A 12,486-nucleotide genomic window follows, 5' to 3' on the forward strand; every position below is an offset into this window, starting at 1 on the left:
TCTCATAAACCATCTCTCTGCACAAACGCCGAGATGGGTTGAAAATGGAGAAAAAAAGGAATTTAATGTGATTTTATTTAGATGTAATCTCTGTGCTCATTCTCAATGTATCTGTGTGTGTGTGTGTGTGTGTGTGTTTACAGAGCTCCTGGCAATGCGCTTGCACAATGCGTGAATGCAGGATGTATTTGTGAAACAAAAAGGAGAGCAATGTGGAACACAATCTACCGAGAGTCAACCAGTTTCATTCTAGCAGAGTTTACAGCAGCAGAAAAACCTGTTCCAAACATGCGAAACCCCTCCCCATACACACACACACACACACACACACACACACACACACACACACACACACACACCTACACACACACACACGCACACGCGACACGACCAAACCTTTTAATCAGGCTCAAAAATAATCTTTAATCTCTCTGTCCTTGTAAAGCTCAGAGGGACAGTTTCTGTGTCCATTCTTTGCTTTTATTTTCCACATTGTGACTAAACTAAAAAGTATGTTTGAAGGACTCAAACTATTTTATCTTATATAAACATCAATATTGTCACACAAAGAGTCAGTTAAGTGTAGTAGCGTATATGTGTTGTATGTTTACTATACTAATATACTTTTTTATATTTATTGTATTTATGGGTCTCCACAAGAGGAGTTAGCCCATAGTTGTTAATAAATAATATTAATAAACGCTTGTAACTGCTTAAACTACATTATAGTGTTTTATAAACTATTTGTAAAATTTTTATATACTGCTTGTGAATGCTATTTTGTCTTTATTAACAATATCTCTTTTTATCTTCTTACCATCTCCTCCTCAAAAAAAACTGATCAAAGCTCAATGAGATAAAAAGAGGAAATATTACATATACACACAGTTATCAATCAGTCTCTTGGTTTATTTAGCTTTGTTTCTTTGGCGAGAAGAACACATAGTCACACAGCCTGTTTGTGAGGATTCCTTCATGTGAACTTGTCAAACCAGATATTTGGCATTTATCATCACTGCAACTGCAACAAAAAAAAAAACCCAGCAGCAACAAGATGGAAAAACAAACTCAAGAAAAACGTAATTGCACATGCTCACATACGTGTAGATATGATCTACATCTTAAATGTCATGCAGTAATAAACACAATAACACACAATCAGTCACTTGATCATCAATATTCAGTGAGTTTGACAGAGAGGGAGAATCAGACACGTAACGGCTAAAGATAAATACACAATGTGTTTCATACACAGCAGGTTTTAACAGACATGCTCTGAATCTCACACACGTCATAGAGAACTTGTTACATCAGTAAGTAAAACTAATAACTAACAACATAAACAAAAGATACAAAGAAATTTGTGTAAAATACAAAAAAACAGAATGTTCACGTATAAAGAATAAAAAAAAACAGCACATTTTACAACATGTTTTTCAAATTAAAACACATGCTTAAGTAGCATCCTGTAAAAGCTCCTGTCTTTTCTAACAACATTTCAGATGCTTTTTCTAAATGGTTGAACTCGTCTTTCTGGGACAAACAGACGGTGAACGTCTCATATATTCTTTGTCTAATCTCTTTCCTGCTGACGATCTAAACGTAGGCCTTGCTGCTGTCCGCAGAGCGAGCCTTGGAGTACTTCACGTCATAGTCGTTCTCATCACTGGGAGGACAGGAGCTGCAGAGGAGACCCCCACCCAGGAACAGCAGCCCTGCGGTACCCCAGCCGATGTAGAGCGAGGCCCCCAGCTCCCTCCTCTGAGCGTTGGTCATGAGGGGGTTGTAGAAATCACGAATGATGGTGTTGCCGGTCCAGGAGACGGGGATGAGCACCAAGAGGCCTGCGATGAGGAAGGTGATTCCAGCAGCGATGGCCACTTTGCACTTTTGCCTTTCGTCGTCCACAAAGTTGGTGCACTTGCCCCCGACCACGGCCAGGAGGATCCCAAAGACCCCGACGATGATGGCGATGACCACGAGTGCTCTGGCGGCCTGCAGGTCCTGAGGCAAGGCCAGGAGAGAGTCGTAGATTTTGCACTGCATCTGGCCTGTACTCTGTGTCACACAGTTCATCCACAAACCTTCCCAGATCACCTGAGAAGTGACGATGTTGGCACCGATGAAGGCCGTGACTTTCCAGGTGGGGAGAGCGCAGATGATGATGCTCCCCAGAAAGCCGATGATGGCCAGGGCCGTCCCAAGAATCTGCCTTCCGCTAGACACCATGCTGCAGCTCTGCCGATCTCCTCACAGAGGTAAGACTGCGCGTTGCTGAGAGACGGGGTAATTTATGTGTGAGAGGAGACAAAGGAGCAGGTAGTGGTTTTTATTGCCCACTCGGAGGAGAAGCCGACAGTGACTTGCCGGCAGGTTTCGTTGTTAAGTCAGAGGAGGAGTTTTCTGGTGAGGGCTCTCAGCTGAAACTGGTTTGTGAAGACATCTCACCTGACCAGTTGCTTCACAGCAGCAGTGGAAACGAGACACGGCAGAGTTTCAGAGATCAACACAGAAGCCCTTATAACAAGTACAGCACACAGACACACTATGTTTAAAAGATGTTCAGTATTTACTTGGAGGACATTTAAGTATGTAACTGTCAGTTCATCGTGGCAACCTCAGTTTCAATGTCAGTTTCTACTTATTTGTTTTTCACTCCCTCCAGTTGTGATTCATTATTCACTTTGAGTCTAAATACAAAACTAAATCACTTAAAAATCTATGTGAAAGTCTTAAGTGTTAAGAAGCAGCTTACAGTATCACTGAAATATCTAAGAGGCGTTCACAGTGAGGGTAAAAGCACGGGCATTTTGATGTTTGGAGTGTAAAGGCATGTAAAGATGACGACATCCCTGCGGGGAAGCTCCTTCTTGTCCTTCTCCTTTCGGTGGCGGCTCAGCACCAGTAGTCACTGTGTCACAGAAGGACACAGCAGATACTTGCTGAACATCATCTGTGTCCAGTTTAATGTGTTTCTTTTTATTTGATTAGATAAGCAGAACAAAAAGAGTGCACACACACTCTGGAGTCACAGCTGTGTTCATTTTTTATCAGAAACATTTTGACCATGTTCTTTGTTCTTCCTCAAGCAAACATCCACATGAAGGAAAATAACCATTACTATAAATGGATATACAAGTATAATTAAAAGGAATGCTATATATTCCTTGTTTTTCATGTATAGCCCAGCACACAAGCTAAAAACAAAGTGCTAAAAACAGTTTGTGTTTTGTCGACACATTTATCACAACCATATCCCTGGAGGACGATGTTTAAACAGGAACTTAGATTCATCTTCAAAAAGTGTCGATAAACGATAAAGACAGCAGCTAACTTGTTCCTTTAAAGGAAACCTGTTGATTCTATCGGATGAAATGTGTGTTATGTTACTTATTATTCTTATTCTATTTATTTTATTTCCTGATACATAGCCTTTAAGTTGTTAAAATCATCTTATTTCACACAGTCAGATTAATTTACTGTATGTTCAGTATTATGTGAGAAGCCAGCTGGGCCAAAATTGAATATTTAACTTGCACATACATGCATACACATACATACATGCATAACATGCACGCATATGTGTGTATCAGTATGTATGTGTATACAAGTGAGAATGCATCTATGTGTGTTTGTGTGTGTGTTTCAGGATGTATTTATATTTCTGCATGAATATATATGTGTGTGCTTATGTGCAAGTGTGTATGTAAGTGTGTATGTAAGTGTGTGCTGCACCATACTTTAACCTGAAGCTGCAGCCACGAGAGGCTTGTTATTAATATCAAACCTTATTGATCTGTCCGAAGAAGATGCTGCGATAGTGGGGACGGATTAATATTTAAACAGAAAGGATCAGTGACCACACTTGACGTCTAAGTCCTGTGTGCAGTCATTCTCGAAAACAGTCCATCCCTACAGATTAGACCCTATCGTAATAATATTCACTTGGCACCGTTGTCGCTCTGCTGGGAACGTCGCGCACCAGATTTGGTTTCATTCCCATGAATAAGCCCTCCCCGTCGTCTGGTGTCCCTGATCTGTTTGACAGATTACGGCCTAAAGTCCCCTGCTCAGACCCCGGTTGTGTCCCCTGAGGATGATTATAGAGCCCAGCCCAACTCTGAGCTTTATTCAGGGGGTGATAGTCATGCACTTGGGCTGCGTGCTCCAGCATCCTATTTGGCGATTGATCAAACATCCTCCAGCTGTTTGACCTCATGACATCAGACTTCAGAGTGTCCCTGCGGGAAGAACTGTTGTTGAGTCGAGTGCTGCTGCCGTACGGCATGTAGGAGTGGTAGGAAGGTGGGGGTCTCTCCTTCTCGCAGCAGACGAAGCAGATCAGAGCGCCACTGAGGAGGAGCAGCACAGCGGAGGCCCAGCCGATGTAGATGGAGGAGCCCACCTCCCTCTTCAAGGCAGCAGCCACAAAGGGGTCATTGTAGATTGAGATGGTTGCTCCTGCTGACCAGCTGACTGAAACCAGACACAGGATGCCAGAGAGGACACACAGAGCTCCACCCAGCAGACACGCCTGGAAGAAGAAAGGATATTATGATGAAATGTCTCAACTCAATACTCAATAACAGTACGTCAGCATCACTCACAGACCAGATTGGAAAAATATTTGTATCATCAGTCTTTACACGGCTTGTTACGAAACTTTCAGTGTGAAACTCAGTATCATGAAGCAGAAGCACAGAGCACCTTGACTGTGAGCAGATTGGGCTTCATGTATAGCACCACCCAGTGGTGCAAAAGCTTTGATTCTCTGTGGTAATGTAAATTTAATCTTCATTTACTCAGTTCTGCAGAACAAATATTTCTACATTTTTCTATAAAACATGCTGCGTTGTTTTGATGCAACTGGAAAACCTTATTTAAGAGGTAATTTCAGGGTGCGCAGAAAAGAAGTGAAACAGCATTTAAAAGTTGGGTTTTCATCAAACGATCGTTGTTTTTCTCCTTCACTGTGAACTGTTAGAGAAACTTGACGTCAGTATCCACATTGTCAAGTACATTGAATTTAATTTAACTAAAATTGCAATTTTATGACTGATTACTGAGTCTCTAGGTTTTCTATGTTTGGGTGCCCTGTACTAAGGTGTCAGGTGGGCCCCCGACTATCAACAGCCCTGGGCTCACTGTGTGGCAGTTAGTTGGTGGTAATTTGATGAATTGCTGCTAAAGCACAATCCAAACTGAAATGGTAGCGGCGTTAAGGTGGCTGCTGCATTTGTGGTTACTCTTGAGATCTTGTGGAGGGGCCATGTGTTGAAATGTAATTTAAGGCCTTTAAGCATAATTGTGTTGGAAATTACTATATAAATTTGTTCTCATTCATATTACCACTCGCAAACCAGAGAGTTGGTCCCAAGGAGGTTAATATTGGTCTGCCCTTCACTTTTGTTGTTTTTCAGTAAAATTCAAGAATTCAAATTCCTTCATGCAATCTACACTTTTACACTTTTACAGCGTTTCCTTACAGAGCTGCAAAACTCCCAGTCCACACAATATGAGTACAACTCCAGCACCTTCTTTCTGGAGGAAGACGTGGACGGAGGCTCAACGGGGTCAGGTGGAGCTCCACTACAGTTGGCTACGCCTCCTCCAAGGAGGGTGACCATGAAGCCCAGGAAGCCGGCGAGGATGGAGAGCAACGTGAGGGCACGTCCGGCCTGGATGTCGGGGGTCATGGTGTTGGACGACGTGTGTCTCTTACACTGCATCTGACCTGTCGCCTGGAGGATACAGTGTAACCACAGACCGTCCCACACCTGAGACGGAAACAGAGGGAATCTTCACTAAGATGTGAGGTGAGGTGCATAAACGCCTGAAGTCTTTTGGTGGTGAGAAGCAGCTCATGTGCTCAATCATGCAGACATCCAAATTCAATTCAAAATCTTTGGTATTCTAATTTCTGGTTTTTGCATTTTGTCAGTCAAAGTGAAAAACATGTTTTTCAGTGTGATCCAGCATTAATGTGACTAACATCAATTCACATCACTCTATACACTTTCACATTGAACCCCCTTCCTTTTCATTACAACATGGTAGACCTGCTGGCCAATGCAACGGAAATGATCTAATTTAACATGTAGTAGGTGAAATGAATTCCTCTGAGATGTACTGCATATCTACTTACCGATTGTGCAGTCACAATATTTGCTCCCACAAAAGACGTATCACGCCACATCGGTAGTCCGCATGCCAAACACACTCCTAAAACACCCATCACACACAGCGCCAGGCCCCCGATCTGCCGGCCCTGCCCTCCCATTGTAAAATACACAGATACGCAGCGGTAAAGTAAAACCTGAGCTGCGACAAAGAAGCAAATTCAACAAAAAATATCCACTGTGAAGCTATTATTTTTTATATTATGTTTTTGGTATTCTTGGCAGGTTTTCGGAGAGAAAAATAAGAAGAGAGTCACGCTCCTGTTAAAACGGAGAGAAACTGGCCTCTCGTCAGCAGTTGTGTTTCTCTGTAAAGCAGTCGGATGACAAAGATCAACAGAGATGTGCAAACGTGCAGCAGAAGGAGGCAGTTTGTGAACAGTCTGTAAATAAAGCCAGAGTATTCAAATACCTCTGAGCTAAACCCACATCAAGTTTTTCAGGCTTTTAAACAAAGTGAAATGGATGATGCTTCTCAAAAGTGTCACATTTTTCTGTGTGTGCTAAAAAAATCGTTTTTATTAATAGTAAAACAGAAAAAAATCAAAAATACAAATATGCAAAGTGAATTTATTGACTTAAGATACAAAGATGAATACTTTAGTCCACTTTTCATGGCAAAACACACCCAACAACTGGACACATTAGCAAACATGTAGTTCAGTTAATCATAGAAAAAGAAGAACTGAGTCCTTACAGATGTTCTCAGTACAATTTCACTTCTTTCACAACTCTTGTTTTAAGAGCAATAACTTTTTCTCATTTTTTTCTGATTTGCTTTATTCTGAAAGTTCTTCACCACACCAGCAATTGTTTTTATTTGTTAAGGAATACTGTAAATAAAGATTATCAAACACGATAAATGTCTTTTATAAATCTTTGTAATTAAAGTGATTATTCATGAATCATCAAAATTTGTCCTATACATACTAAAACACCCTTAGCAGTTAACATCCTGCAGCATCACATTATACAACTATTAGCTTGACCAGACTTCATGTTTTTCATTCTTCACTTTCAAAAACAAACAACACTGGTTATTCTAGTTATTTCAAACTTTTAACATGCTACATTTGAATATTTTACACAGATTTGAATCTGATTTGTTGTGAAATGTCAGTGCAGTGCAATTAAAGGTTGAAAAAAGGAGCTTTAATCAAATGAACATCACTGAACACAGGACTGTACATTTTCAACTGAAGTATGTATCTAATGGATGTCATGGTGTTCTCCGTTCTCTCTTCTTCTCTGCCTCAGCACCTGTAGGTGCTACACAGCACCCCTCCTCCAATGACGAGCAGAGCTCCAGACGCCCAGCCCACATATATGGAGGCTCCCAGCTCTCCCCTCCTCTCACTGGTGGGCAGTGGGTTGTAGAAACCTGTGATGATGCTGTAAGCTGACCAGCTGACAGGAATTAAACACAGGAGCCCTGCTATTATGAACACCACACCTCCGGCCAGGCCAGTGTTGGCTTTGGTCAGCAAGTCATCACGAAAGAAGTTGGTGCAGCGGACCCCGACCACAGTGAGCCCGATGGCCACCACGCTGGCAGCGATGGAGGCACAGATCAGAGCTCTGGAGGCCTGCAGATTCTGCGGTAAAGCCAGAACGGAGTCATAGGCTTTACACTGCGAGTGGCCCGTGCTCTGGATCACACAGTTCATCCATAAACCTTCCCAGAAGACCTGAGAGGTGATGATGTTTGCCCCAACAAAGGCCGTCATCTTCCACATGGGCAGCCCGCAGATAAGGATGGTGCCAAGAAAGCCGATGATTGCCAAACACATACCAACAAGCTGGTTCCGCATGTTTCCAAAAACACAAATCCAGTGCACGTATTCAAAAGTTCTTTTAAATGTCAAAGAAACCAACAAAATCCACCTTCGTTTGAGCTGAAGATCATCTTGATCACAAACTTACTCACAAACGCACGCCGCTGGTTGTGTTTTGCTCTGCCGGTATGAGGAGGAAGAGTAGCAGGGAGGGGTCTGTGCTAGTTTGCAGATCAGGTTTCCTGCTTGTCCTGATTCCTGATCGCTATGAATGAGCAGGAGGAGACAGAAAAACAAAAGACATCATGAATGAAAAACTGCTTTGTGACCCAAAACTAAAGGCTTTGATCCCAAATTTTAACCATGTCCAGAAATGTAAAAGTTTGCACATGTCAAACTGTTTAAACCTGACACGACATATTACATGACATGAGTGCTTTAATTCTCCAACAGGTTCTAATAAACCTATACAGAGCTTGAAAGAAGAAAAACACCTGAAAGAACACACTGATACGCAGGAAGGAAAGAGTGTATCAACACCTGTTTGATTAATGTTCACCAGTGATTACAACACTGAAAAATAAACTACACGAGGAATTATTTCCTGTACAGTAAATATGAAGCCAGGGCCAGCAGCTGGTTAGCTTAGCTTAGCACAAAAACTGGAAATGATTAGGCTGGTTCTGAAGCCAGCACCTCTAAAGCTCAAATTAACACATCTTCTTTAATCCATGTGCCAAAATGTTCAACTATTCCTTTAATGTCAAAGCAGTAGGAAAAACATCTTAGTTTACTTGAAGGTAAACCAAATAAAATCTTTAATGGGCCCATGTTTAAGGTTATACTAGAGTAAGTGGTACATATGAGGTTGTCTGACCACACTGGAACTCAGTGTTTATTCCTGAGCCAGAGCTACTGACGGCCTGTCATACAATCATGGTTCAACTCCTCACTCATGTTGCCCTTATGTCAAAGTAAGAGATAAGTGGTAAAGATAATAGAAGTCAAGTATAAACAAATCAAACCAAGTTCTTTTAAAACTTGGCAGTCTATACAAGTCACTAAAAATCACTCCAGACTGGATTAATCCCCAACCTTCCCACATATGCATTACTCCCCATTTGTAGTGTGCATTGCGTTTGTCCACGCACAGGAATCCAGTAGTGGAATGCTGCACTGCGCAAAACTTTTAAACTCAGACATTTTATAGTTGCACAAGTTTCTGTGGTTCATTGAGTCAGACTGATTTGACTTGCAGCTCACTACAGTGAAAACCACAGGTAGTGATTTCAGACAGTTTTGAATTGTGCATGCTAGTTCACTGGGAACTTAGTTTAGTTGTCTCATTGTTAATTAGCAGACATCTGTGCTTTTCCTGCCAAGTCTGAAACTGGGTGAGACACCAATACAAAGTAGGTTGAAGACCATTAAGAATTAAGGCTTTGTCAAGAGCAAAACCATGGTGAAACATTGAGCTTCACAATGCCATGCACGACTACACAAACAAGGAAACTGATTATAAAAAAAATTAGATTTATTAAAATCAGTAAAACAAAAGTTAAAACATGACATGGAAAGTTCAATCCAGTTTCCTGCAGTAAGAAACATGCAGACTGTAGAAGTACTTGCAGGCATTTTAAACGTAGGCTCCTCCACTCGCTGCTGAGCGTGGGGCAGAGTATTTGGCAGAGTATCTGCTATCTTTACGCTGCTGACACTGACAGCACAGAAGTGCACCTCCAATGAACAGGAGTCCTGCTGATCCCCAGCCGATGAACAGTGACGCTCCCAGCTCCCTCCTCTGTGCGTCGATCACAATGGGATTGTAGAAGCTCCTGATGACCTCGTGCGCAGACCAAGACACAGGGATCAAGCACATGATGCCACCGATGATGAAGAACACTCCTGCAACAATGGCTACTTTGCTCTTGGCCACCTCATCTTCAATGCAGTTGGTGCACTTTCCCCCTGCGACGGCGAGCAGGATTCCCATGAAGGCGACCAGGATGGAGATGACGACGAGGGCCCGGGCCGCCTGCAGGTCTTGGGGCAGAGCCAGCATGGAGTCGTAGACCTTGCACTGCATCTGGCCAGTGCTCTGCTTCACACAGTTCATCCACAGACCCTCCCAGAAGACCTGCGCCGTCACTATGTTGTTCCCAATGAAAGCAGACACCTTCCACATCGGCAGGGCGCAGATGATGATGTCTCCCAAAAAGCCAATGGTTGCCAGGAAGATGCCAAAGATCTGAAGACCCGCAGACGCCATGTTTGTCTCTCGTTGAGCAGCAGCAGTATGATGCAAGTGAAATACTGACAGTGGTTTCTCACCTGCAGCTTTTATACCCACATGGTAGCCGTGGTTTCTCCTGATTGGCTGTTCAAAATTGCCCAAACTGAAAACACCTGTGGTCATTAAGTCGGTGCCATATTATCAACCACACTGGTAGAAGTTGATGATTTTGTGGAGGACTGTTTGGGGAGATTGTATCTCTTAAATACTAATGAATCAATTTTGAAATCTCTCAAATTTCTCTCAATAATTCAAATCACATTTTGTTTATTAATCTAAAATATTTTCTAATATTTAACATCTTTCTTTTTAAGTCACTACAAATTTAAAAACCTTCTGTTTTTAAGCTTTTAAATCTACGTGTTCTTTTAAATTTCTTATTATTCATATTATAAAGCAGAAAATTAAATGTATTTAAAACATGGAAAATGTCTCTGGTAGCCTAACATCTCCTCACATAATGTGACTTGTTTAAAATGATGATTTTACTGTGAGTGAATCGGCTCCTTTGGAGGTCTGGCTTTCATCTGAACTGTTAGAAGAAATAAGACATGGAAGGCTGTATTTTCACATTTATTTTCACAGCATTCTGCAACATGTAACGACACTCAAATATCTTCCTGTTTTACATTCTCAAGTGTCTGTGAAGAACATGAACAGACCGTCTTCTCACCACTTTACTTCCTGTTCTCTTACCAGTGCACTAATCAGGCTGATTGACTCCACCTGTGCTGATTAGCCAGCGAGCCCAGCTGTGCTTGACTCTTGTTGCTCTGAGTTGTTGGACATGTGTCAAACATCCACATACAAATGAACAAGAAATATGTATCAGAACAGAGTCAGGAGGAAAAACATGAAGGATAGTCATAGAGCGATTAATATTGACGATATTAGAAATTAAAATCCATACAGGAACATATTGTAGATTGCATTGATGGCAATATTTTTTAGGTTTAGGTTTTATATATTAAGCTTTGACTAAATAAGTTACATAATTAGGTGTAAAAAATAATAAATGAAGTCAAGTATCCCCTCACCGACACCACCCTTTTCATGCCTACGTACTTGCATACTTTCACCCATCCCATTCTCGTGAACACAATATCTCAGTAACACCTCGACTGAACTTCTTCAAATTTGGCCCAAACATTCACTTGTACTTGAGGATGAATTGATTAGATTTTGGTGGTCGAAGGTCAAAGGTCAATGTCATGCTGACCTCGCAAAACAAAAGAGGGATGTAACCTGAGTGACTGAGGCATACAACCGCCAGGCAAGTTCTTTTTTGTACTCTCCACTTTGTGAGGGAAATCATGACAGTGGGATTGATGTGTGTTTTGTATTTGTGTGGAGTTCATTGCCTGACTTGTTCATTTTGAGGGAGTAATCAGTCTGAGACTTGGAGGGGACATTGTCCTTGGCTACTTCACACTGAAATTATTAATGATGTGGAACATCGATTTCTGGGAATATTTGGATAAAGCTTGTTCCAGTAAAAAGGGTCCAATTTGGTGAATTGGTTAACTTCCCAAAACACATTTAACAAATGATATAAGAGGGGAGATCTTGTCTGTACTATAGTCAGAATACCTTACACATTGACCTGAGAGTAGTGTCTAATCATATTTTATCCTATTTCAACCATTTATCTGTTACTTCAAGCTAATTATTTCAATTGTTAGTTAATTAATTTTAACAAACAATGTTAACTATTTATCCATAATTAACAAAATCAACTTTTTCTCATTTTCTGCCTTTTCATACTCAGCTTCTCCACAATATTTCCACATATCCACTGCCAACTGGAGAGTCTACCCCTGACTGGAAATCACTGCTCTACCATGTGAAAAGATTTTATTAATCCAGTGTCGTTTGCAAAGCACTTTGAAGTTGATGTTTTACAGAATATCATTCTACTCCATAAAGTTGGATTTTCATGTTTGACCTTTCACAACTTTGTGACACATAAGCTTTTATCTGAGCCATTCTGTTAAAGCTTCTTTTCTCTCTCAGAGCTCTGCTGGGGCACCAGAGGGCCCCTTTGTTGGACAGAAACACCTCTGAAGTCAAAGGCAACATGATGGATGTTTATATCTGAGCAATGGAGCCAAAGCCCACCCAGAGCGGGTGGGGGGCTGCTCAACTGGGTCATATAAAACTTCCCCACAGTAGGAGAGCTTTTAGTTCACAGCTCAGTGAAGAACTGAGACACACCGATAAAAAAAAAAAAAAAAAAAGG

At 41.5% G+C, this 12,486-nt stretch overlaps 4 protein-coding genes across 4 annotated transcripts; all 4 read right to left on the reverse strand.

Moving 5' to 3' along the window:
• Positions 1-888: 888 nt before the first annotated feature.
• On the reverse strand, positions 889-2,393 carry LOC111647425 (claudin-4-like). The gene has a single exon (XM_023397024.2). The coding sequence runs from the start codon at positions 2,227-2,229 to the stop codon at positions 1,597-1,599; it is 633 nt and encodes a 210-aa protein (XP_023252792.1). The 5' UTR covers positions 2,230-2,393; the 3' UTR covers positions 889-1,596.
• Positions 2,394-2,958: 565 nt separating this feature from the next.
• LOC111647434 (claudin-4-like) lies at positions 2,959-6,474 on the reverse strand. The gene is made up of 3 exons (XM_023397035.2): positions 6,146-6,474; positions 5,535-5,777; positions 2,959-4,534 (listed from the first exon to the last, which is right to left on the reverse strand). Exons 1-3 carry the CDS (start codon positions 6,278-6,280, stop codon positions 3,920-3,922), a joined length of 993 nt encoding a protein of 330 aa, XP_023252803.1. The 5' UTR covers positions 6,281-6,474; the 3' UTR covers positions 2,959-3,919.
• Positions 6,475-6,729: 255 nt separating this feature from the next.
• LOC111647435 (claudin-4-like) lies at positions 6,730-8,212 on the reverse strand. The gene has a single exon (XM_023397036.2). It carries the CDS (start codon positions 7,988-7,990, stop codon positions 7,433-7,435), a length of 558 nt encoding a protein of 185 aa, XP_023252804.1. The 5' UTR covers positions 7,991-8,212; the 3' UTR covers positions 6,730-7,432.
• Positions 8,213-9,590: 1,378 nt separating this feature from the next.
• On the reverse strand, positions 9,591-10,223 carry LOC111647441 (claudin-like protein ZF-A89). Its single transcript, XM_023397042.2, has one exon. It carries the CDS (start codon positions 10,221-10,223, stop codon positions 9,591-9,593), a length of 633 nt encoding a protein of 210 aa, XP_023252810.1.
• Between the last annotated feature and the right edge of the window lie 2,263 nt (positions 10,224-12,486).

This window comes from Seriola lalandi, unplaced genomic scaffold (assembly GCF_002814215.2).
Source record: "Seriola lalandi dorsalis isolate HSWRI2012SDOR001 ecotype SW California unplaced genomic scaffold, Sedor1 jcf7180002054995, whole genome shotgun sequence".
NCBI classification, from domain to species: Eukaryota; Metazoa; Chordata; class Actinopteri; order Carangiformes; family Carangidae; genus Seriola; species Seriola lalandi.